The sequence below is a fragment of the Macaca mulatta genome, chromosome 7 (genome assembly GCF_049350105.2).
Source record: "Macaca mulatta isolate MMU2019108-1 chromosome 7, T2T-MMU8v2.0, whole genome shotgun sequence".
In the NCBI taxonomy this organism is placed as follows: Eukaryota; Metazoa; Chordata; class Mammalia; order Primates; family Cercopithecidae; genus Macaca; species Macaca mulatta.
In genome coordinates this window covers 58,782,025-58,808,992 of record NC_133412.1, presented here as the reverse complement: position 1 = coordinate 58,808,992, position 26,968 = coordinate 58,782,025, and the positions used below count along the sequence as shown (strand labels likewise).

The following is a 26,968-nucleotide window of genomic DNA, read 5'->3' as shown; positions in this document are numbered from 1 at the left end:
CAGAGGAGTCATTCATTCAGTGAACCGTACGGAAACTCTATTGCCAGGCACTGGGGCAGACCGATGACTCAGAACCCACAAGATCCCTGCCCTCATGGAACTGACAGTCTCCAGGGAAAGACATACGTGGGCAAGCAATTACAGTGTGGTGAGTTAAGATGACGCCTCAGGATGAACAAGATTCTATCCAAGGGTACAGTCTGCCTCCTAATGTCAGTGTGGGAGCCCAGATAAAAGGAAAAGGATAAAAGCAGAAGCACGTGATCTCCCACCAGGCAGTCTCAGCCCATGCTTGTTAGACTAGCCAAGTGGGAGCACCAGAAATAATTTTCCAAACAAATTGGTATTCCAGAAATTGAAAAAGGAATCAATATTCAATAGAAAAAAAAGCATTCCTTTCTATACCTCCTTATTCTTACTTTATGACTTTTATTTTGTTTTGCTTTGATTCACATCTTGGGGACACCATCACCTTCCACTGAATGTAGGGCTGATGGCCAGTATTTTGTCAACATTTTCACATCTCTGCAGTATCCTCATTTCAGAGATAAAGCAACTGAGATGTAACGATGAAAGTGTAGATGTAAGTGTCCAGGGTGTGAACTAAGTGTCCAGAGTAACATGGTTAGAATGTAAATGATGCATCCAGTGTGACATGGCTAGAATGTAATTGATGTGTAAAGGATGCATCCGGGTGACATGGCAAGAATATGGAACACATAGGTCTCAAACCCAAGTCTGTCTGGCTGGAGACCTTGCACAGTTTTTCCTCTGTCCTAAGCTGCTGCCCTAGCCCAAGAGACATACCCATGGCTATAACATGGACAGTTATTCCACGTCTCCCATTCCAGTACTTTGGGCATCTTGAGCCATAGGAAAGAGAAAAATCTGTTCCTTGGGACTTTGGTGGGGTTGAAGCAGTGAACTCCCCATGATGGCAGCAATCCATGAACCATTTTCTACCCCTTTCCCAGAGCCCTACCTTCAACTCACAAACATTTTCCAGGAAATGACAACCACTCCTACCTGCAACTCAGGCTGTGCCCAGCCCAGGCCCAGAATCTCGGAGACAGGATAGGATCACTGTGTGGAGTTGTGTAGCTGTGCCGCAGGTGCCTGGCCAAGGGGCAAAGTGGGGCACAAACCCAGCCCTCTCCATTCACACACCTTGGTGCAGGTCTGTGTCTGGGGAGGGCCCATGTTTCTAATGTGCATAAAGGCCATGATAAGGGGTCTTGGTATTAGGCTGGGGGGTTGCTTTCAGTTCTGTTCCTCTTTGGGCTCCTAGACCAGAAAAAGGTCCTTTCACTGGGAAGCAGAAAATCAGGTCACAGGTATGGCTGGCAAATCCCCAGGACCCTAACCACTCTGGCTCTGTGGTCGGAACATCAGCATCTCCATCCCACAACCTTTGGGTTTCTGCTTCCATAGCTGAGCATGTGTGGAAGAGAAAGTGCTGACCTGCAGGCTGCCCCATCCTGAGAAGAGCCCTGGGGAGTTTTCTCAGACATTTCACAGCAATGGTATAAAAATAAACCTTGGTGTGCTTGCAAATTCCAGAGAAGGAGAAAGCAGGGCTGCTCAGGAGAAAACTGACTGACAGCACATGCGAGGGAAGTGGGTTCCTACCGCAGCCAGTGCTGCCCTCCATTAGCTGGGCTACAATGGCTGAGGAGTAGAAAGTGAATGCTTCAAGCCCGGCTTCCTGTCGGTGAGGTGCAGGAGGCTGGGCAGATGCTGTCAATTTTCCCTCATGCTCCCTGGACAGGGGTTTTTACTCAGCCTAAATGAGTAAGAAGGCATGAAGTGGGCATTCCGAGGTCGCTGGAATCATGTCCCTGGGAGTAACTGGAAGCACACTGGGAGGAGTCTGGGGATGGAGGCTAATAATATCCATCCTGGTTGAGCACCATCTGCATGTCTATTGTGAAGCACTCGAAATGCTTGTTACAGGGTTTGGAATTGATTTGATCAGGGCCAGAGAGCAGCATGGTCCAGTCATGCATGTGTGTGCATATGTGTGTGTATGCACACGTGTGTGTGTTAGAGCTTGCTTCCTGGCCATGTGGACTGGCTCAGCAGGGGCCTGATGGAAGGCAGGGGAGATGGTCAGTAAGACCGATGATTGTGATGGGGCAAAGGCCTCAACCAAGGCAGTGCCAAAGAGGTAGAGAAGGAGATGCGCTAGAGAGAATCCCAGTTGGAACCAGGGGCTCTGGTTCTGTGCCAGGTTGCCTGTTGAGGTGAATGAGAGGGAGGGATCCAGGATAGCTCCCAGATCTAGGGTTTGGTGACTGGGTGTTTCAGGCCCTTACTGCCTCTATGCTCTGCAGAGAACAGGAATGCAGCCTTTCCTTTGACTTCTTTTGTACCCACCCCTATGCTCCACCACCTGCCTAGGACCAACCTGGTGGCCACTGCTAAGCATGACAAAGGAGACATGATGGTCGGTCGGCTCAAGAGAGACTCAATCATGATTCTGGGCATGGTGGGGTTTTAAAAACACATGCACACACACACACACACACACACATGAGCCAACAGGTGTGGTTATGACAACATTGGAACAATGCTGTGACAGGAAAGAGGACTTGGCCTGAACAGACGCAAAGAGATAACTTCAGATCACTTCCCTAAAAAGATGTCAGAAATGAAGAAAGCACAGCAGCTAGGTTGTGCCCAAGTAAAAACACTGAAATGACTCAAGCTAAGAAACAGCCCCAAAAGAGTGTTGGCCCCCAATGCCAAGGCACGTTTCAAAGCTGTGGTGTGTGACCAGTATGTTAAATCAGTCTGGGTTTTTCTGGACTTCATTCCATATTTGATGGAACAGGAGAAAATGCAAGGGTGATGAAGAGGTCTTCTTTGTAGTAACTTTACACAAATGTTTGACATTAAACACTCAATTTCTCCAGGAAGTTTCTTTTGGATCCTTTTGACTGAAAGCAACCAAGCTTGCAAATTGCCCACACTTCACCCTCGCCATCCCCTTCCATCAGCACAGAGCATTTAAGGATCTTTCCATAACAAGTCTGCCTACTGCTGGCAAAGTCTCGCCTCCCAAATTCAAAAAAGAGCTAGCCAGTTCACATTCATGGTTGTCACTGCCCTCTACCGTCCACAGTAAACTTTTTCAACCAACTTCACCGATGCAGGACCTTTCAGTTCAGAGACACAGACTGAGGATTCCGGTGTAACTATGTCCTGAGGGGGCATCCTGATCCATGTAACCTCACAAACTGCAACAGCAACTTTCCAGTGGAACTACGTAGGCCAAACCCTATACAAGATGGCTTTTCTGTTTTCTCAGTGCTGCCTGACTTTCAGGAAAAGAAAGCAAAACCTCAGCCCCAAGGGTGGTTTTCACAGGGGGATATTTACTTTTCTTGCAAGCCCCACTGCAGTGCTACCTCCTAGGGATGCTTTCTCCGGGGCCCCGAGGGGAAGTATTTATTCTCTGCTCCCACTGCATTTTACCTGTCCCTCCCGTCTGCCCCTTCTTACGTTCTCCATGTTACTGGAGCTCAAGTCTTAGCGTGGAGTGGCTGGAACAAGGAGCCATGACAGGAGGTGTGAGCCTGGGACAAAGCTATGGCTTGAACAGATGCTAAGCAGATCCAGGCTGGCATTTAAAGCTATGGCTTGAACAGATGCTAAGCAGATCCAGGCTAGCATTTTCCTCCTCCTCTCCCTTTGGGGCTCCCACCGCCCTGCACCTGGCTCCTTCAGGTCAGTGGGCACACGCTGTTACCCTGTCTCAAGAGCTCCTGAAAGGCCCGTGCTCAGCACCCTCCATAACACACCTGTTGAACAAAGAAAGCACCATGGAATCCTGAGCCCTGCTTACTTTTACTCCTGTTTCTCAAGCGTCCCTATTTTCTTCAAGGCTGGGCCACATATGAGCCTGGCACTGGTGGTACCTCTCTGCTTCCTGAGTAAAGAAGAACCATCCTTTTCCCATGTTGGGAGAAGTGAGACAATAAAACATCCTTAATTTGGCCAAGCTAACTGAGTTTCACCAGATAAAATCAGAATGGAAAATAGTAAAATAGTATTATCTTTTTGCATACCTGGAACTGTGATTTAGTACATTTGTTCCTGCTCTACTTACAACCAAGAAAGTCTTGACTAGAAGGTAAAGGTAAAAAAAGAATCAGAGCATCAAGTCAGCCAAGGGTGACATTAAGAAAGAGGAGCTGGTCGGACAGAGTCTGGGGAGAATGACCAGTGAGAATAGGTTATTTCATGTGGGTTATCAGAGGCTTCTGCGAAAACAATTTCAACACCTTCAGGGCTAAAGCAAGGCTGTAAGGGACTAAGAACAGATGAATGGTGAAGAAGGAGGTTCCCACAGACACGTCTGGCAGGGCCAGGTGGGAGGGGAGCTTTGGTGGGTTGGCCTGACAGGGATTCTCCAAGATCAGGAAGTCAGGTGTCTATGTGAAGGCCCGAGAAGGAGCCAACAAGGAGGATGAGACAAGAGGGGAGGGTCATGGGAGTCCAGGGGCGTGCAGGGAGATGAAGAAGGTGCAGGGTTTGGCCCTGGAAGGAGGAGTCTTTGCCCCTGCTAGGAGCCGGAAATGGAGGAGGAGGGCATTGAGATAGATACACTCATGAACAGGAAGAGAATCACCAGGAGGGTCCTGGTGTCTCTGGTTGTTGGAAGGCAAGGTGATCTGCCCGGAGTTAGAGGAAGAACGCAGGCAGGGCATTTAGGAGACCAAACATAATCTAGGGCTGCAGGCAAGAACTGGCCCAAGAAACTGCCAAGTCGCTGCAAAGGGTGGCAGGGTTGCGTTGCTGCTGCTGCTGCTGACAATCACAGTGATAGCTACTGCAGACCACATTTACTGGGGCCGACTCAGCCTGCTATCATAGTAGAGTGCTTCATATGCAGTAGCTCCATGCAGAATCTGCAGAATAATTCTATGATTCTGGGCCAGTAGTTCTGTCATTCTCCCCATTTTACAGATGAAGCAACTGAGGCTTAGAAAGAGTAGGTGACTTGCCCAGTTGGGAGCTGGGGTTGGAATCCAAGTCATCATCTAATTAAACTAAAGAGCTTCTGCACAGAAAAACAAACAAACACAACAACAACAAAACTATCACTAGAGTAAACAGACAACCTACAGAATGGGAGAAAATATTTGCCAACTATGCATTTGACAAAGAAATAATATCCAGAATCCACAAGGAATTTAAACTAATCACTAGAAAAAAAACAAACCCCATTAAAAAGTGGGCAAAGGGCATGAACAAGATACTTCTCAAAAGAAGACATAGAAGCAGCCAACAAACAGATGAAAAAAATACTCATTGCTAATCACCAGAGAAATGCAAATCAAAACCACAATGAGATACCATCTCACACCAGTTACAATGGCTATTATTAAAAAGTCAAAAAATAACAGATGTTGGCGAAGTTGCAGAGAAAAGAGAATGCTTACACACTGATGATGGGAATGTAAATTAGTTCAGCCATGTGGAAAGCAGTCTGGAGATTTCTCAAGGAACTAAAAACAGAATTACCAGTCAATCCAGCAATCCCATTACTGCATTACTGGGTATATACTCAAAGGAAAATAAATTGTTCTACCAAAAAGACGCTTGGACTTGCAGGTTCACTGCAACACTATTCATAATAGCAAAGACAAGGAATAAACCCAGGTGCCCATCAATGGTGGGCTGAATAAAGAAAATGTGGGCTGGGCACGGTGGCTCACACCTGTAATCCCAGCACTTTGGGAGGCCAAGGCAGGCAGATTGCCTGATTCCAGGAGTTTGAGACCAGCCTGGGCAACGTGGCAAAACCCCATTTCTGCTAAAAATACAAGAAATCAGCTGGACATGGTGGTGCATGCCTGTAGTCCCAGCTACTCGGGAGGGTGATGTGGGAGAATCACCTGAGCTCAGGAAGTTAAGGCTGCAATGAGCCCAGATAGTGCCACTGCACTCCAGCCTAGGTGATGGAGTGAGATTCTGTTTCAAAAAAAAAAAAAAGAAGAAGAAAATGTGGTATATAAATGCCACAAAATATGTAGCCATTAAAAAGAACAAAACCATGTCCTTTGCAGCAACATGGATGCAGCTGGAATCCATTATCCTGAGTAAATTAATGCTGAATCAAAAAACCAAATACCACGTGTTCTCACCTGTAAGAGGGAACTAAACATTGGGTACTCATAGACATAAAGATGGGAATGATAGACACTGGGGGGACTACTAGAGAGGGAGGGTGAGAGGGAGGCAAGGGTTGAAAAACCACCTATTGGGAACTATGTTCACTCCTTGGGTGATGGATTCAACTGAAGTCCAAGCCTCAGCATCATGCAATATATCCATGTAACAAACCTGCATATGTACCCCCTGAATCTAAAATTAAAAACAAATTCCAGGTCATTGGCCCCCTGAGAGGTCTTGCATGGACTCATCTGTCCAGCTCTGTGACTTCTGGCCCAGGAGCAGGGTAGAGGCTGAGGACTCAGAGGGTGGTGTTGCCTGGAAAGAAGGTTACTTTGTGGGGCCCAGATGGGAACTCCCAAATCCGAGGGGCTCAGGGACGGCAACAGAGGGCAGAGCCAGGCAAGTTCTGAGAGTGCCAGTAGGCGGTGGTGACCACCTGGAGGCTTCAGAATTCCGGGGAGGCTACCGAGAAGGGATGTCAGCAGATGAGGAAGAGGAGTTGGTAGGGTTGGAAACAGGTCCCCCAACCGAGTGCTGAACCAGGGAAAATGGTGGATGCTGGAGCCACTGACTATGATGGCGAGACATGGTGACAGTTTTCCAGATGCCAACCTCATCTCACACCCTTGCATGCTACAGTCCTCCCGACACACTGGCCATGGCTTCCACATGCTTGCATTTGCTTGGACATCCTTTTGTCCAAATGTCTTTGTGTTGGTTCCTTGGCCTTGTATATCCTTGAGATTAAATGCAGAGGAGGTATGACCTGTTCAAGGTCATGCTCACTGTGCTGGAAGTTGAACCCAGTGTCTGGCCTGTAGCTTGACTTCCTTTAATCTTTACAGCAACCTTATGAGGGAGGTGAAGAGAGGAAGTGACTTGTTCAAGGTTGCACAGCCAGGAAGTGGTGGGGTCAAGGTCTGCTAACATGCATGGAACATAGGAGTGGTGACGCCAGCAGAGATCTTGGGATCCTCGGGCCCTGGGCAGGGAGGAATGCTTCCATGGCTGGGCAGCAGGGAAGTCATGTGTCCTTGAGGTGCCTACACCCAGGCCACCTGTCCCATTCTCTAGAGCTGTCAAGAGGCTCAGCCTCACTTCGTCCACCCCCGGCTGCAGCAGGACCAAGAAACCAGGCACAAGCAGCTGCTGCAACAGGGAGCAACACGGGACGGCCCAGCAGAGCTCCATTTGGCTGGGTTCCATGCTCAGGGGGAAGAAAAGAGGAGCAGAAACTGGAGCACCTTGCACTGAAGGGAAGGGAGTGTCATGATCATCACTCATTCTTTTGTTTCTCACAAATCAGGAGGGAAATGAGAAGGAGGAACATGGGAGGGAGACAGTGATGGGGACCTACAGTCTCCTCTGTTCTTAATCCTGCAGGGATTTCCAGCTGCAGGGAGAGCCGGCAGGGAGAAAAGAGCTCCAAATAAAATTGCCAGCTCTGGACCCAAGCAAGCGCAAGTGGATTCCAGGAGAGGGAAACAGTGGAGTACATACTTGACGTTGGTGTTGGTGCAGATGATGTACTCAATCTCATCAGAATAGGGATTCTGGAATGTGAAGCTGCTGGTGCGGATCAACATCCACTCCCGGTTCTTGGTGCGAAATCGATACATGACCGACAGTACTTGGCCTTTCAGCTTAACCACCTGAGAAAACATTTGGAGAAGGAAGTCAGCAGGAGGAAGGATGGTGCCAAACGGGAGGAGGGAGAGGCTGCAGGCAGTGGGGTTGTGGCGGGGGACAGCAGGATCTCAGAATAGGGGCATTGTGGCTAAAAGACAGTAAGAGAGGGAGAGCAGTTTTGCAATGGGAACTCCTCTGCCTACCTCCTGGTGAAACGGGGTGCTGCATTTGGGTCATTCTGTAACCACGGTATGAGAAAGCAACCATTCAATGCCTGCTTTATAGTAGGACTTTTAATTTAGCTTTTACAAATCAGATCATGAAAACTCTGCAAGCCAGAGCGTTTTTCTTTTTGCCTTGGTTGCTAGGATACTCTGGGTTTGGTGCTCTCCACTCACCCTCAAGTTATCTCACTCAGGTATGTAGCTACATTGTATTCACAGATTTATTTCTTGCTACCACAACATACAAGATGCTTAACCTCTGCTTAACATTGTAAAATGGAATCAATAGACTCTCTGATAGGAGACATAATGAAATGATCACTTTCTATGGATTATTTATTTATTTATAAGTTTCTATGTATTACACTTTGATGTTGTAATATGATTTCAAATGTATTGCTTCAGAAATAGCCTCACGAGTTTGGTAAGATGAGTTTTCTTATTTACAGCTGATAATACTGAGACTCAGGGAAATTAAATAAGTCATCCAAGATCAGATAACTTTGGTGGAAAAGCTAGGACAGGAAGCAAGATCTTACTTCCAAATCACAATATTGTCCCTCTGGCTACACAAATCTCCCCTTTGTTCTATTGAAAATATGCTCCAGCCTGGCCATCATGGAGAAACCCCGTCTCTACTAAAAATACGAAAACTAGCCATGCCCCATGCCTGTAATCCCAGCTACTTGGGAGGCTGAGGCATGAGAATCGCTTGAACCCAGGAGGCAGAAGTTACAGTGAGCAGACATCATGCCACTGCTGGCCCCCGCCACAACCCCACTGCCTGCAGTCTCCTTATCCAAGGGGGCTCCAATCCAAAACCCCCAGTGGATGCCTGGAATTGTGAATAGTACCAAACCCTATAGATGCTATGCTGTTTCCTACATATACATACCTATGATAAAGTTTACAAATTAGAAACAGTAAGAGATTAACAACAACTCATAATAAAATAGAACAATTATACCAATATGCCAGCATCACTATTCTTGCACTTGTTTGGTAGCAAACGCAGTGTGGAAACACTGGCCAAAGGGAGGAATCACATCCCAAGCTGGACAGAGTGGGAAGGCACAAGATTTCATCATGCTACTCAGAACAGCACACAATGTAAAACTGATGAGTTATTTCTGGAATTTTCCATTTAATATTTTTGGACTGTGGTTGACTGCTGGTAACTGAAATTGTTGAAAGCATCGCAACAGGTAAGTGGGGGGCTGCTGTGCACATCACAGGCACATGCAGCAAACCAGACACCGGAATACGCATGCATACGCGCAGAAGGTAGCATTCGGGTGCGCTTCTCATGGTTGAAGCACAAATGGAAGAAGGGATATAAATGACTGGTGGGACTAGGCCTGGGTGTGATTACACCCCCCAGGACAAAATATGGCGAGCAGGAGTTCTCCCCTCCACAGGCATGTGCAGACCCCAGATCAGGGCTGGCAAATCTCTGGGCCACGGCAGTCGGGCTTGCTGACTGAGAGATCACAATGTGACCACAGATTAGAATGGGGACTTGGTCCCTGCGATCAGGAAGGCCTGATTCACCCATTCCTCACACCCACCACACTTGTGGTCTATTCTTCGCTGGTGTCTGTCGTCTTGGCCAGACTGCACTCAGCATGCGGACAGGGACATCTTGGTCACCTGTGTCTACCCCATGTCTATCCTCAAGCCCTACAAGGAGCAGGCTCTCAGAGCACACTTCCCACAGGGACTCAACGGTGTGCTGGCCCCACAGCTGGGGATAGCCATCCCTCTTCCACACTGTCCCCGGGGGAAGCCAGACAAGATCTGGGCCTGCGGATGGCAGGTAAAGCTCCCTGGTGGGAAATCCCTGAGTGATAAATAAACGAAACCAAGAGCTCTGGGAGGGTGGGCAGCTGTCCCAGACACCACAGGGGAGCAGGCTGAGCTGTGCAGTAGGTAAGGCCGGGCATGTCCGCAGCCCCAACAGCAACCTGGCTCTTTCCTCGTGGGGCTGGAGGTCAAGGCCATGTGCCTCTCAGGTCAGCATCCAAGGGGGACTTCTCTGTGTCTGCTCCAAAAACAGGGGACATAGGGAGTCACTGTCCACATTTTGAAACCCACATCTTCTGCAGTCTGAGGAAGCACAGGAAGGGCGGTCCCTTTTTTTGTTTGTTTCTTCTAACTAGAATGCCTGAGATAGTGTGAAATTTGTTAGCTCCACGCAGCTAGCACACAGAAGGCACCACCTTAGGAGCTGTGTAAAGGGAAGCTCAGCCTTAGGAGCTGTGGAAAGAGAACAGAAGAAGGGAGCCGGCAGTTCTGCACCCTCCTGGCTCCAAGTTATAGGCTAAGCGCCTTAGACATGTTGTCTCAAGCAGTCCTCACAACAGCATTTTGTGAACCTGGAAACTGAGCCTCAAAGGAGTTGAATACCTTGCCTAAAGCCTTATGACCTTAAGCCTAGATCTACCTGTCTCCAAAGCCCTTTACATAAATTCCTATTGCCAATACACATTCTCTGTCCCCAAAGAGCCTCTCAGCCAGCAGGTGAAGGATCAGTGTGTAGATAACTGTAACCCAGACAGAGTATGCTTGATGCCACTACAGAAACCCAGATGAAATGCCATGGGGTTACCAGGAGGGTGAGGAGACATGGCCTGCGGTCAGGATCTGAAGACGGCTCCCGGAGAGAAACGGGGTTTCTCTCCAGTTGGAAGAGGGTAAAGTGTTGGCAAGTGAAGATGTGTGGGGAGGGCTCTCCTGGCAGAAGGTACAGCATGGGTAAATGTTGGGAGGCTGGGAAACCTGACATGTGATGGGGGATTGGCTATGCATGGTACAGGTGACATGGTCCAGGCCCTCAGACCAGGGCGATGCACGTGGCTGTGCTTAACCCAGGTGCAATGCAGGAGATGGCCAAGGCCAAGCATAAAACCTGGCTTAGCCTGGCTCTTCATGGAAACAGCCCCCTTCATCATCTTCCTCATCATGGAAGGTGCCTGAGCGGAAAGGAGGCAAGCGAGACGGCAGCCTGCTTTCACTTTCACGGAGTTCAGCTCTTTTTGACTTATAGGTAAACTGTGCTCGGAGAGGGAAACCAAGAGCAGACGCAAGTTTCCTGGGCCCCGGCTGGCTCCCTGTCACCCCCTCAAACTCAAATTCCTCACAAACAATCATGTTCTAAGGGCCTCCTGTCCAGACTATTCAAGTACTTTTGTTTAAATCCAGAGTTCAAGAGCTGGCTCTTAGCTGACGTAGCCACCTCCCTGCTTCTGCGAGAAGAAGCCACTTCCCTTTATCAACATTTGACCCCCACCTCAGCTATCAGTGGGGAGACCAAAGAACACAAGCACGGGGCCAAGGCACAGTGTGCTCCAGCATGTCCCTGCAGCTGCTTGGCCGCTGCCCACTGTGCCCTGTGGCAGGGGCTGGGGCTGGGGCTGGGGCTGCCGGCATTGCTGTCTCGGCCTCCCCTCCTGCTGGAGGAATGTGGTGGCTGCTCTCTGAGTGAGAATTACTTAAGCTGGGTATCAGGGTGGGATCAGATGTTAAATTCCTTCTTCGTCTTTTCAAAATCCCCCGGGTTCTGACAGTGTCAGCAATCTGAAGCCTTGGGTGTGCTGTTGGATGGAGAGGCCTGTGTGTGGGGTGTGGTGTCGTGATTGGATGCATTGCAGGCAGGCAGGCCTGGGTTCTGCGACCTGGGGCAGGCAACTGCACCTCCCAGTGTCTACTGTGAAAAAAATGAGGGAGACAACACTTACTGTGTAGGTTTCAGGATTACATAAGATAATGAAACGGGTCTGGCCAGTTACTGGGCACAGAATGGAGGCCCCCGTCACTGTTAAAGCTCCATTTCCATTAACCCAGAAAAATGAAGCACACCCAACCCAAACCTGACTATGCTAAATGATGCAAAGTTTATCATAATTTCCACATAGTTAGCAAACATATGGCACAAAAAGGCATTCTCTTACAATGTTTAACCATTCCAATTCCACATTTTTCCAAAATGAAAATCAATTGCTATGGGTTTTGTTCCATTTAGATTGCTTTGTTAAGAGCCACCCTTGTACAGGGCTCTACACTCAGTGGTGAAGATGAGGATCAAATGCACAGATGAAGGCTGGGCACAGTGGCTCATGCCTGTAATCCTAGCCCTTTGGGAGGCCAAGGCAGGCGGATCACTTGGGGTCAGGAGTTTGAGACCAGCCTGGCCAACATGGTGAAACCCAATCTCCACTAAAAATACAAAACCTAGCCAGGCATGATGGCACATGCCTATAATCTCGGCTACTCGGGAGGCTGAGGGGCACTTGTATCACTTGAACCCAGAAGGTGGAGGTTGCAGTGAGCTGAGATTGTGCCACTGCACTCCAGCCTGGGCGACAGAGTAAGACCCCCATCTCAAAAAAAACCAAAAAAAATAATAATAATAATAAAAAAAGCACAGACGTAATGAGGTCTGCCCATAGGGAGGTCAGGTTCTGGTAAGGAAGACAAAAAAATAATCCCCCAAACAAGCCAATGGACAAATAAATAGAACTGAAATAGTTGCTGTGAAGGAAAACAAGGGACTTAGAAGGAGGCTGGGGTGACTTTCCTAGGTAGGGTGACCACTGAGGGCATCCCTGAGACAACATGAGTGGAAAGCTGAAGGATAAGATGTCAGTCACGTGAAGAGTGAAGGAAAGGCATTCCCTCAGGGGAACAGCACGTGCAAAGGCCCTGAGGTGGGGAAAAGCATGTTCAAGGAACCAGAAGGCGGCCAGCGTAACTCAGGAGTAGTGTCCACATGAGGATGAGACGGGGCCAGGTATATAGATAGCATGAAGCTATGAAAAGGAGCTTGGATTTGATTCTAAATGCCCTGTTGGCAGCTTTTAAGTAAAGATGTGGCAAAACCTAATTTATGTCTTCAGAATGGCTTGGAGTAAAGTAAGAGTAAAAGCAGAGAGACCAGCAAGAAAATGACTGCAATGGTCAGAATGGGAGATGGGGTGACCTGGTTCAGGGGGGTAGGAAAGAAGACAGAAAGGAGGCGCTGAGTGTATGGAGTGGGACTGAGGGAAGAGCTGAGGATGTTTCTTGGTTTCTGGCCTGGGCAAACAGGTGGATGGTGACGTGAGGAGAACTGGGGGCTGAGAAAGGAGAATCAGGCATTCTGCATTTGAGGGCTGTGGGGCACTGATGTGGCAGTGTGGCATAGCAGCTGGTTGTTACATAGGTGTTTAGCCCAGTACCCAATAGTTATATTTCCCTCCTCCCACTGTCCACCCTCAAGTAGACCCCAGTGGGCTACTACCCCAGTGGGGTAAAAGCAAGTGTGGAGCAGGATGGACAGTCTGGGCTGGAGTCGTCCCATGGGTAGGATTATCCAGGGAGACATCACAGGGAGGAGAGAAGGCAGCCAAGGGGTGAGCCCTGGGGCATCATCCATCTTGGCTTGTAGAAGAAGGCAGAAGAGGAGAAACCAGCAGAGGAGGCCAGAAATGGGAAGAAAGCCAGGAGTGGGTGATGTTCTGAAAGGAACGAGCAGAGTGTGCAGGAAGGAGCGGGGGTTAAGAGTTCTATCCACATATGTGGCATAAATTTGGAGTCCTATGTCTATTTGTGCAAACATAGCAATGCCTTCAATAGGAAGGTTCGGCGGTCAGAGAGGCCCCACTCTTAGATACTTGAAAGGCAGAATGTCAGGCACATGTTTTCTCAGAGGCGTGACAAACTATTATTCCCTCTTGAAAAGTAACTCAAGGACCTCTTTCCTTGAATAGAACACTGCCTGCTCTATTCTTTCCTAGGGCTGAAGCAAGACATGAGAGCCCTGTGGAGAGAGGAGGTGTGTTCTCTCTCTCACCTCAGCTGAACCTGGGCTCAGGAAGCCGCAACTCCTCCATGTGAATCCCGGTTCTCTCATTCATCACCTGTGTGGCAGGGAGGTGCTTTTAGGTCACCAAGCCTCACTACACTCACCTGTAACATGAAGATGATGATGCCTACCTCCTCCGACTACTGTGCAGATTCAATAGTGCATGAGACAAGGCTTCCCATATGTTTGGCACACAGTAGGTGCTCAATACACAGCAGCTAACAGCCACGATGTGCATGACACTGTTACTAGGGTGACCACCCTCTCGGGCTCCCAGGTCACCCTAAATCCCTCTCTCCTCACCATGTCTATCCAAAGCATCGGCACTCGTCAAACAACTGTCTCCTCAAGTTGCCCCCTATTTTAAATTCCCACTGCCCCTGCCCACATTCTGGCCACATCACCTCTTACTTGGACAATTTTAAAAGCCTCTTGTCTTTGTTTCCAGTTATTTCCCCATCTGTGTCTTCTGCATACCCGGGCTACTAAAGTGGTTTTTTGAAACACTGCTCTGCCTAAAATCCTCAAAGTCATCCTCGCTTACCTTTCTTTTTACTTTATGTATGTATGTATGTATGTATGCATGCATGTATGTATTTATTTGAGACACAGTCTTGCTCTTGTTGCCCAGGCTGGAGTACAATGGCACAATCTCGGCTCACTGCAACCTCTGCCTCCCGGGTTCAAGTGATTCTCTTGCCTCAGTCTCCAGAGTAGCTGGGATTACAGGCACCTGCCCCCACACCTGGCTAATTTTTGTATTTTTAGTAGAGACGGAGTTTTGCCATGTTGGCCAGGCTGGTCTCGAACTCCTGACCTCATGATCGGCCCACCTTGACCTCCCAAAGTGCTGGGATTATGGGCGTGAGCCACCCCGCCCGGCCGCTTACCTTTTTATTGGCTGATTGATTGATTGATTGAGACAGAGTCTCACTCTGTTACCCAGACCGAAGTGCAGTGGTGCAATCTTCATGCACTGCAACCTCTACCTCCCAGGTTCAAGCTATTTGCCTGCCTCCCAAGTAGCTGGGACTACAGGTCGTGTCACCATGCCTGGCTAATTTTTGTATTTTTAGTAGAGGTGAGGTTTTGCCACATTGGCCAGGCTGGTCTTGAATTCCTGGCCTCAATTGATCTGCCCACCTTGGCCTCCCAAAGTGCTGGGATTATAGGAATGAGCCACTGCACCTGGTCTTCACTTACCTTTAAATGACTGAGGAGAGAATCTACGTTCTTTAGCATGGGTTAAGAGGCCTTTCACAACTTGGCTGTACCAGGCTCATTTATCACCACTGCCCACCTCCTCCAAGTCAGCCAGTGCCACTCCAGCCACTAGGAACTGCTTAGGATTCTCCCTTTTGTAACTCTAGGGCTGCCCCTTCAGTCTAGAATATTCACTTATTTATTCTATGCTCGTCCTTTAAGACCCATCCCAGTTGTTCTCTCCCCCGGAACAATTCCTCCCTCTTCCCCATGCAGTTATCCTCTCCAGCCTCTGCGCTCTGCAGTCTTTTTCTTCATGACCCTTTAGAGTTCTTCTCCTATTACATAGTACTTATTTACTGATGCATGTCTGTCTTCCCTACTAGACTGTGAGCGACTTCCTAGCAGGGGCCCTGAGTGAGGCCACAGGTAGGACCTTGCAGCCTGCCTGGCATATAGTAGGACTAATGTCCTGCCAGCCACATCCACAGGTGCCCAGACTATGCATCAGCTTTAAGTGGGCACTGGCAGTATGTACCTGCTGGAAGCTCTCACGCAGATGGCTCTGATCCTCAGGGTGGCAGAATTCCAAAATGTCCTTTCCCAGAAGATCCTAAATAAAAGAGACAAGCTTTAGTAATCCCAGATCCATTTGTAATTATTTACATACTCACTGTGAGACAACTGTTCATTTCCATCTCCTTTAACATCTCCTTTAACTCATCTTCTTTAGCCTGTCCCACCCCAGATTTGAAAAAAAAGTGAATGCAAAATTTTCCTGGGAGCCATCAGGGAACTGGCTTCTTGGTATTCATTCTAAGTTCCTTTGGCATGCTCAATATCAATTTCTAATTTGCTAAGGCACTACATCAGTAGCTTCAGAATGCAATTTTATTTTTATTTGTCTTGGAGAGGCAAACTGCAATAAACATATTTTAATAACATAAAAAGAAAGCAAAATAATAGCCTCAGGACAGATGTGTTGCTTATGAAAACTGGAATTATTTAAATGTGGAAATTGTAGCTCTCCTGTGGCTGAAGAAATGAGGTTATCATAAAATAACTGTACTCGTTAAAAGCCTGTTTACTATCTACCATCATTAGTCTATGCTACATTCAAAGGACATAGCATTAGTCAAAAAAAAATGTGTTTCACAATGAAACTGATCAGAATAAGATAAACTGTTTACAGATAACTTCAAAAGTGTTGTAGTAAAGTGGTCCAGTTAAAAGTGTATTTTTAAAATTTATTTTATGTTTTTTATTTTTCGAGATGGAGTTTCACTCTTGTGCCCCAGGCTGGAGTGCAATGGCGCGATCTTGGCTCACTGCAACCTCTGCCTCCCGAGTTCAAGCAATTCTCCTGCCTCAGCCTCCTGTAGCTGGGATTACAGGCACCTGCCACCATGCACAGCTAATTTTTGTATTTTTAGTAGAGACAGGGTTTCACCTGTTGGTCAGGCTGGTCTCAAACTCCTGACCTCAAGTGATCCACCCGCCTCAGCCTCCCAAAGTGCTGGGATTACAGGCATGAGCCACCATGCCTGGTCAGGAAGTGTTTTAAACAGCAAAAGATTTAAACTAACTCATTGATCGCAATCCAAATCAGCAAATGGCCTAAGTGAATGCTGACACTGGCAGTGGAGGGGAAGTCCTATCTGCGTGCCAAGAAGCAACTGGATGCCCATGGGAAGTGCCACTGGATAAATGGGTCTGGCTGCCATCAGAGGTTGGGGTGAACTTGGAAACAAATCCATTTCTCCCTTTATTCCATCCAAGAATCCCAAGGTTTACATAAATCTAGACATGCAGAATCATATGCAGGGTCCTAATAGTTCTAGTTTGAACTGCTTCTAGTCCTAAAATATACATGCCATTAAAATACTCATATATACATATCTCAAAACTTTGTTCCTCAGAATAAACATCTTCTTTATAAAAAAGCTTTTTATTTTTTAAATAAATTTAAATCTACAAAAAAGTTGATACTACAATACACTGCTATATATCCTTTATGTATATTCAATAATTATTAATATATTATCACATTTGCATTTTTCCTTCTTCATATATATGTATATGTTCATACACAGGCATGTATATACTTAATTTCTTACTGAACCATTTGAAATTAAGTTGTAGACATCATGGCACTTCCCCTCAAAGTATTTTAGCATGCATCTCATAAAAATGAGATTATCTTACAAAACGACAATGTGCTATCATGTGCTATACTAAACCTAAGAAAATCAATAATTATTCAATGACATCACCCAATATTCTGCACATATTAACATTTCAATTGTCTCCCAAATGAATTTTCTATCAATCTGTCTTCAGGCCCAGGACACAATTAAGGCCTTTTTGTGGCATATTATTATTTTATCTCTTTGATCTATTTTAATCTGGGACAATTGCTCCTGCCTTTTTGTTTCTCATGACATTGACTTTTTAAAAGAATCTAGAACACAGACCTAAAGACGTGCCACCTATATAAAAAAAGGTTTCCAAATGCACTTGAGAAACAAGAGGTTAGGCAAAATTAGGCAGGCATCTTTACCAGGCTTTGCAGAGTCTTCCACATTAATGAGCTTTGTAATGAATATTAATTAATAAAAGAGTCCCTTTTAATAGAACATCTTAACTCCAGTTTGTGAAAAATCAACTAGAGAAACATAACAGCGAGGGCAAAGGAGAAAGAGTCCATGTTAAGTGGCACAGGTGTTTACAATGTCCTTTCTTGCCTTGGAAGGATATCTATCATTCTATGCAGGCAGGGTATATTGGTCTTTATGATGTTTCTCCACATGGCCATTGTGTTGTATCTCAAATGAGGTAAGAATGTTTTTAAAACAATTAAATCTCTAGTCAATTGCCATGAGCTCAAAACTATCTACTGACCTGGGGTTGGTAGCCAATCACACTGATACATCTTGGATCCACAAATGTGATGATTCCATCAGAGTTATGCCGGGATAAGAACTCTGTGGGCACTGACATCCCATTCATGTCCATGCATACAGGAGAGCTGGTCACCTGGGACGGGGAAAATCCACAGTTGAGGTGGTGTTGACAGAGATGAGTTGGAGATGGTGACAGAGATGAGAAGAGTAATCCATGTGCATTTCACTTCAAAGATCTTTCCATGTCAGTCAGTACAATGACCCTAAAGTGTTCAAATATCTATCCCTGATCACATCTTTAACTGTAACAGTTGGCCACTTTCTTTACATTTCTGAACTTCAGTTGCCTCATCAACCAATGGGAATAATAAAACCTATAATCTCATAGGATGTTTGTGAGCCTTAAAAGGGATATTGCATGTTAAACCTTGGCAATTGCTCAAGTTGGTGCTCAATAAATGTTAATCCCCTTCTCTTCCCCTACCTTCCCTTTACTAAGGATGACAAATGAGCCTAAGGAACTAGTTAAAATACTTGGAGCATATATATTTGTGAACTGAATTTACCCAAATATTATTTCTTCACCCATGTGCAAGCAATACCCAGCGTAGGTCATACATGGATGAAATTGACTATTCATTTGTCTGAAAATGGTCAGAACTAGGAAACCAGGGACATGAGAGATAAGTGTGTCTGAACCAGGTCTAGTATGTCTCTCCTCTTCGGGATGGGGAAGACCCTCAATGTCCTAGGGAGAATGAACAGTCCAGTTGAATGAGTAGTTACTGTGTGTGCCAGACATTGAGCAAATTTAACTTTCACACAATAAAAGACACATTCCCTGGCCTTGAGGAGCTTGCAGGGATGAGCATGCACTCAACTTACTACCTGCAACAGACAGTGAAAGAAGAGTAACTGAGGGTAGAGCTCAGTGCTATGAGAGCAGGGAGGAGAGAAGGATTGATTTAGACTAAGATCAGGGAGACATTTTAGTTGGGTCTTGAAAGATGAGCAGATAAGGAGGGTAAGGAATATTGAAAGGAGAAGAAGGGGAACAAGGAAATACCAGGCAGAAGAAACAGCCTGTGAACACCCCCAGAGGTGGGGGTTTATGGAAAGGGGAATGGTGCTGTGTGGGAACAAGATGTGAGAGAGGAAGAAAGGAAGGAGATGGGGTTGTGATGATGAGCTTGGACTTTATCCCATAGACCCTGGGGAAACAGTCAAGGGGGTTAAGCAGGGATGTGATGTGAGCAGAATGCAAGTTCATGGCAACTGGCACAAGCATGGGGGATGAACTGATGCAACCCCTCAGCTCAGCAAGAACTCTGCTTGCAGCTCACAGTCCCCTTCTCTTCTAGATTTGGCCTCAGCCTTGTCCCACAGAGTGAGACACGAAACCCAACAAATACCAAGAACACAGGTGATCAGAATAGGCATCCAAACCAACTGTCTTCTGCACTTTGTGGCAATAAGCCTTCATTTAAGATTAAAAAGGCTATGAATTTTTTCTTACCTGGAGTCTCCCAATTGCCACGAGGCAATATTTACTGCCTTGTCCCACATCAGCATCTTCTTCAGGTATGGTCATTCCTGAAATGGGAAATACCAGTGTCATCAACAATATGCCCAAGGTGAATGGGAAAGAAGAAAAGTGTCCACAATTTTATTTAAGCAATCGAAAATACAGTGAGTGTTGCCCATGCAGGGCTGGGAAGCCAGCCAATGAATTAACCAGTTCCTCACTCAGTTCCTGCTTCTCTCTCTGCCTGATGTATTTTGACAATTTTACGGTACATTATCATCTCCCTCTGTGGATGATGCAGAGGAAATTAAGAAAGATGAAATAGAAATAATTCTTCTGTACATTTGTACAACTTGGACAAAACGTTTATTTAGGATATTTCAGTAAGAAGCCAATATGGGTCTTTCAGCTTATGTAAATATCTCTCTTATCTGCTGACAAAGAATGAAACAAAGACCATCTCAGGCAAAAGAAACACAAGTAAAAACCACTGAAGCTGGTTACTAACTTTCAGGCAAGGGAGCACAACCAGTGTTTCTCCTTGTGGGGGAAAGTCAGGGTTGTTTAAGGGCTAGAAAGGAGACACTGGTGATGGTTATGCTATGCACTGAAAGCTAGTGCTCCAGATAGAAAGGAACTGGTTAAAACAATCCTCATTGTTCACTGGGGTTAAAAAACAGTTGTCTGTTTCGTCCAGTGTGGGTCTGGTATCTGGGGTCCCTCACAGTGCAAGGTTCTTGAACATCTGTAGCTGGTTAGAACTGTTGTAGTGAAAACAAGCATTCCTTTTTGATACCTCATAGGCAAATGCTGTTAAGTAGAAAATTTCCTTTTACACTGCATGACACTTAACGCAAATATTTCCACACTGGGTTGGACCAAGGGTTCACAGTGATAGAGTCACACAAGTACAGTGACAGCCCCTCACTCCAGACATTGATAAAGGCATGTTAAACATTACCATGGTTTTGTGAGCCAGAGAAATGTCACTCCCACTACACTACATTCCTGTCTTCTTTCCATCCTTGTTCCATCCACCCTCTGTAGGTGACTAGTCTCTTTCGTTTCTGGTTTATCCTTACTGCATTTCTTTTGCACAAATGTGCAGATACAAGTACATTTTCTCATGTCCTCTTCCTTCTTCTGTGAAGAGCTGTGTACTGTAAATACTCTTGGACTTTGCTTACTTCACTGAATAGTATGTCCTGGAATTCACTCCTTATGCATTCATACAGCTCTTCCTTAATTCTTTCTTATAACTGCACAGTGCTTCATCTTATTGAAGTGCCATGGTTTATTCAACCACTAAATACTGGACATTTAGATGACTCCAATATTTTGCAGTGAGAAACAATGCTGCAATGAATAACCTTGTGCATATGTGTTTTATTATCATCAGAAGTGTATCTTTGGAATGGATCCCTTGAAGTGGGATTGCTGGGTCAAAAGGTAAGCGCATATGTAGTTTTGTTTTGACAAACTTTCTTCCAGAAGGATTGCACCAATTTGCATTCCCACCAGGAATGTATAGGAAGTCTGCTTCCCCAAAGTCTTGGCCAACATAACGTGCTGTCACGTTATTTAATGTTTGTCAGTCTGACAGGTGATAAATGATTTCTTAGTGTTGTCCTAATTTGCATTTCTCTAATTATGAGTGAGTTTGAACATTACTTCATATGTTTGAGGACCATTTTTTATATCTTGTTTTTTAGTGAATTGTCTGCTACTGTCTCTTTCCCATTTTTCTATTTAGATCTTTTGCCTGTCCATTTTTAAGAGTTTCCTGTATTTGGGATATTAAATCTTTGTGGCATATGTTATGAATATGTTATTCCAGATGGTCTCCTGTCTTTTGACTTTGTGGTGATTTAAAAATTTCAAAAATTTTATGTGGTAAGATTTATCAACCTTTTATTACTTCTGGAGTCTGAGTCACAGTTAGAAAGCTATTTCTTACACAAAGCTTAAGGAAAAATTCACCCTTGCTTTCCTCTGATACTTTTATGGTTTTATTTTTCACGTTTGGATCCCTAATCCATTTGGAGTTATTCTTTTGGGAGTTATGGGATATCAATCTAATTTTACCTTTTTCTAAATGGCTGTCCAGTTGACCCATCAACATTTTCTTAAATTGCAGTGATTTGAGATGCCAACTTTATCAAATAATTCCCACACACGTTTGGGTCTAACTTTGGACTGTCTCTTCTATTCCACTGGCCAATTGTCTATTTAGGAACTAGTACCATACCATTTTAATTATAGAGGCTTTATTGTATGTTTTAATGTCTGGAAGGACTATTCCTTGTATTTTTTTCTTGGCTATTCTTGAAGGTATATTTTTCCACAGGAACTTTGGTAGTACCAACTTATCTGACTCCATAAAACAGCTTGATGATATTTTTATTAGGATTACATTACATTTGTAAATTAACTTCAGGAGAACTGACATCTCCTGAAGTTATAATGTTGAGTTATCCTCCCAAGAACAAAGGATGTTTTGTCATTTGTTTAAACCTACTTTTGTGTCTTTCAGGAGTGTTTTCAAATTTTCCTCATATATACTTGTACTTTGTGTACTTATTAAAATTATTTCTAATTATTTAATCCTCTTTTTACTATTGTCAATGTGGCTTTCTCTACCATTATATCCTCTGCTTATTGTTTATGTATATGAAGGCTATTTTCATATATTAACTTAAATTATTTGTTTCAGTTTTATCACTGATTCACTAGGTTTTTCCAGGTGTACTATTATATAATCTGAAAATAGAGATAGTTTTCCTTTTTCTTTGTGCATTCTTTTGCCCCTAATTTCTCTTATTTAGTTGCATGGGATAATAAGTCTATTATAATTTTGAATAGTAGTAGAGATAGTGGGCATTATTGCCTTGTTTCTGATCTTAGCGGAAATGTCTCAGGGCTTTCTCCATTAAATACCACCTTTTGGACTAAGATACAACACGCATGCACACACATTTATCACATTAAGTAATCACCCCTCAATTATTGTTTAGCATTTTTGCAAATCTCTTTAATGCCTTGGTTAATAATGGACAGCTGGATTCTAGTATCTGCTCTGTACTCAATCTGTTACAATATGTTGTTTTAGTTGAGGTATATGAAGAAAACAGGGCCTCACATAGATATGGAAAAGGGAGAAAAGGGAGAAAAGGGAGAAGCTTTTTCAGAATACTGAGTATATTCTCCTTTGGTATTTTTCCAAGTCTTGACAAGGGGTAGCTTCCTAAAGGCTAATTGTAATATAAAATCCAAAACTATATGAACGATTTTTCATACTGTCATATTGTAACATTCAATACAATATTAAAATAGGCTAGTTTGTCTAACACTTTGGATGGATCTTTTACCCATTACATAATTTTACATATTATGTATTGGTCATTTGGAAAATAATAGTTCACCATATTATACAGACCTTCTAAACGTTGACACATTGCATTACACAACATTAAAATATCGCACTCGTTAATACCACTATGTATCTCATCAGAAACATCTATAGATACTGGTCAAAATTATGGTGGCAGACACAAGCTTTCCAAAACTCAAATTTTTATTAGAAAACCTGAATTTTATCACTGACAACAAATACTGTCAACTGTTTTCCTTGAAGTGACAAGTTCAATTTGGTTTTTTTGAGAAAATATCTGCCAAATACATAAGTTGTAATAACCACCATTTGTTTGTTAGTCATTCTTTCAAGCAAAAACTATGTTCCATGGAAAAAACACCTAGTTCAGCTCACGGCCCAAAGGAAGCCTATGTGCTTTTCCCTGACACAATCCCCGTGCTTTGGTATGTGGAGAAGTCGCTTTATGCATGTTTTCCATTTGGGGCTTAATACAACTCATAAATTTACCGTCTCAACAGGGACATTCTTAAGTGAAGCTGGCATTTAAACATTTTAAAATTATTTTTTAATTGCAAGTGTGTAGTGATAAAGAGTACAACGACCACCAGGACAACTTGGTATCACTGCCTTGATTCACGCTAAGGCCCAGCAAGTTTACCCACCAATGCTTTTTACGCCATCAGTGCAAATGTTGACACACAGAAAGGGGCAAAAACATCTCAGTGTTATTATGAAAATAGTTTTAACTTTGTGTGCCCTTGAAGACATTTCAGAGATTCCCATGGTCCATGGACCACACCTTGAGAACTGCTGCTGCTCTATGCATTGCCATTCTCCAGAGTTTTATACCTCATCTCATCTTGTCTCTTTTTATATCGTTTGTCCATCGCCTCTATTTTTTTTTTCTGAGATGGAGTTTCAGTCTGTGACTCAGGCTGGAGTGCAATGGTGTGATCTCTGCTCACTGCAACCTCTGCCTCCTGGGTTCAAGCGATTCTCCTGCCTCAACCTCCTTAGTAGCTGGGATTACAGGCACCTGCCACCACACATGTCTAATTTTTGTACTTTTAGTAGAGACGGGGTTTCACCATCTTGTTCAGGCTGGTCTTGAACTCCTGGCCTCGTGATTCACCTGCCTCAGCCTCCCAAAGTGCTGGGATTACAGGCATGAGCCACCACGTCCAGCCATTGCCTCTATTTCTAACCATACATTTATAAGACCCAAGACTATGTCTCCAGTCAAGATATTCCTTTGTAGCTCTAGATCTTGCCTTCACTTACCTACTGAAAATGTGTACCTCAGTCTCACAGGTCTTTCAAAATCGTGCCCAAATCTTTCTACCAAAACATCCTCGTCTTTCTACTCTCCATGGAAAAGACCACTAGTGACCCATCTCATTTACATTCTCTCCTTCCCTGCTAAGGAACCTTGATTCATTCAGAGTGGCAATGTGCCTGCTCCATTAGAGTTAGAAGGTGTTCAGCTGACATGGCTCTGTCCTATTAGATGGATGCAGAAGTCATGAGCATGGCTTTTGGGAACACTCCTTTCCATGTGAAACACAGGTATGACCGGGGAGCACTAGCAGCCATCTCGAAAGGCAGGAAAGCCAGGGCCACACAATAAGGATTGTGGAGTGAAAGCTGGCAGAACGAGTCCTTGGTTACATCACAGAGCCATTGTACTAAATCTAGACTGTCTACCTTTGGATATAAAATAGATTTATTTAAGGCTCTGATAATTGGGATTTTCTGTTATATGCAGCAAAACTCACTTACTGGTATACATCCTAATCTCTATTAGAAGCATCACTACCAGCAGTAACATTTGTCATTTAATTAGACTGACCAGCAGCCAAACCTATGTCTTACTTAAAAGAAATCCTCCTTTACGAGTGATTATGGTGGAAGACAATATACTAGCTTCCACTCTGGAAGTCAAAGAAGCTAGATTTTACCTCCCTGCATCCTTCTGGGGTGAATGGATGGTTCAAATTCATCAGCAGAACAAAGCACAGTGTCCTGAGCAGGCTGCTGCTACTAACAGATATTCCCTGGGCTTCATGCTTCTTTAACCCATGGAAGCTGCCTAGGTTTCTGTTCATTTTCCAAAGCCAGTCCCCTTTGACTGATGGGCGTCATTAACATTTATCTAAGAATTATCTTTTTGCTTATAACTTCTAGAGTTGTCTTCTGTTATGTATTAGTGACTGCATATCTCAGGTTAGAAATCTTAGCATCATCCTGCACTATTCCTTCCTCTCACCAGTTACACATCAATGGACACCAAACCTGTCTGCTTCAACTTCACAGTTAGCTCTCCAATCATCTGCTCTCTGCCCCGTTGTCTATATCACTCCTAGAAGTTGGCCACAACATTTCTCTGCGGGAAATAAACATAAATCAAAAGTCTTCATTCCGGCACACATGGCTCTTCATGACACTTACCGTGTACCTAAAGTTCCTCCAAACACCAAATACCAGTCAGGACTTACATGAACAGCACGCATGTGCCTTTAAGGATGTCCAGTTTCTTGCTCCTCAGGAATTTAAAGAAATCTGCCCTCTTTCAAGAGGACCAGCTGATTCTAGAATGATGAGTTGGGCTTGGCAGCAGCACACTCAGCTGACTAAAGAGCTGGCTCTGAAAGCACAGAACTAACTTACAGTAGCAGCAGCAAACGATAAGGAAGAAGGTGTTCTCTTGCTCAGTAGATGGACAAGGGTCACTGCCCCAAGGTCTGAGATGAAGGAAGATAGGATTCCACATGGCAATGGAGTTTCAGGGTAGGAGGTGTCCTTAGAGGACACTGAGCCCAACACCCTCATGAGACTTCAATCCCATGTCCATCTATTGCTGCTTGAATTCTACCAGTGGTGGGGTGGTCACTATACCCCCAGACAACTCAGTCTATCTGTCTCCTTGAAGATTTCACCTGCTGGTCCTGGACTTGCCCTTAGAGTCATACATTCTTCTGCTGTGTAGCCCTTTAGACAAGTGAAGAGTATGACTGAGTTTCTGAGCCTTTTCTGTTCTTGGACAAACATCCTTTCATCATTTAAACTGTTCTGCCTACAAAAATGGTCTGCTTCTCTATATTCTTGTCATATTTCTGAATATGTTTCTGATTGCCTCTATTTCCCTAAAATGTGGTGCCCACAATACTTTAGATATGATCATTACAGAGGTCTTTCACATCCTCTGGTCTGTCAGCCTAGCTTACTGATAGCAAATGAAGTGCATTCAGGAAGCAAGGTGTGAGTTATGCTGACAGTTCCCCATAACCAGAGCACTTTTATTTAGTTGCTGCTTTTTAAATCACAATGGAGTTATGCTTCTAGCCAAGATGAAATAGCAGATCAGATTTACCTTCTCGTCAGAAACAAACACACAAAAACAAAAGAAAAAAACAAAACAAATACAAGAAATGATGGTTTAGAAGACACTAGATATCAGGCAATGAACAACAGCAATCCCTGAGAAATGGGTAACAAATAAGACAAGTCGGTGACTGCCCCCAGCTCACAGCCATAAGAGAGTTCTCCAGCCAGCAACTTAAATTTCACAATGTGTGGCATCAAATAAAAAATTACCAGGCATGCAACAAAGCTGGAAAATACAACCCATAATGAAGGAAAACAGACCAAGCTGCCAAAACATGATGCAGAACTGACACAGATTTTAGAATTAGCAAACAACACATTAACACAGTTATTATAACTGTATTCCATATGTTCTAACAGTTAAGTAGAGCTATGGAAGAGGCAAAAAGACCCAAAGCAAACTTCTGGAGATGAAAGCTACAATGTCTGACATTTAAAAAATGTACTGGATGGGGCTGGGTGTGGTGGCTCACGTCTGTAATGCCAGCACTTTGGGAGGCCAAAGTGGGCAGATCACCTGAGGTCACGAATTCAAGACTAGCCTGGCCAACATGGTGAAACCCCATTTCTACTAAAAATACAAAAATTAGCTGGGCATGGTGGCACGTGCCTGTAATCCCAGCTACTCAGGAGGCTGAGGCAGGAGAATCGCTTAAACCCGGGAGGCGGAGATTGCAGTGAGCCGAGATCAGGCCACTGTAC

General features: G+C 44.8%; 1 protein-coding gene across 6 annotated transcripts in view; it reads right to left on the bottom strand.

Moving 5' to 3' along the window:
• The window catches only part of ARNT2 (aryl hydrocarbon receptor nuclear translocator 2), a 201,615-nt gene that overhangs the window by 32,259 nt on the left and 142,388 nt on the right, over positions 1-26,968 (bottom strand). For all 6 annotated transcript variants that reach the window (XM_028851222.2, XM_028851228.2, XM_028851224.2 and 3 more), the window contains exons 9-12: positions 19,501-19,577; positions 17,983-18,117; positions 15,620-15,694; positions 7,684-7,835 (exon numbers count right to left, since the gene is read on the bottom strand). In XM_028851222.2, the coding sequence (XP_028707055.1) occupies positions 7,684-7,835; positions 15,620-15,694; positions 17,983-18,117; positions 19,501-19,577 (439 nt within the window). The remainder of the gene's footprint in view (positions 1-7,683; positions 7,836-15,619; positions 15,695-17,982; positions 18,118-19,500; positions 19,578-26,968) is intronic.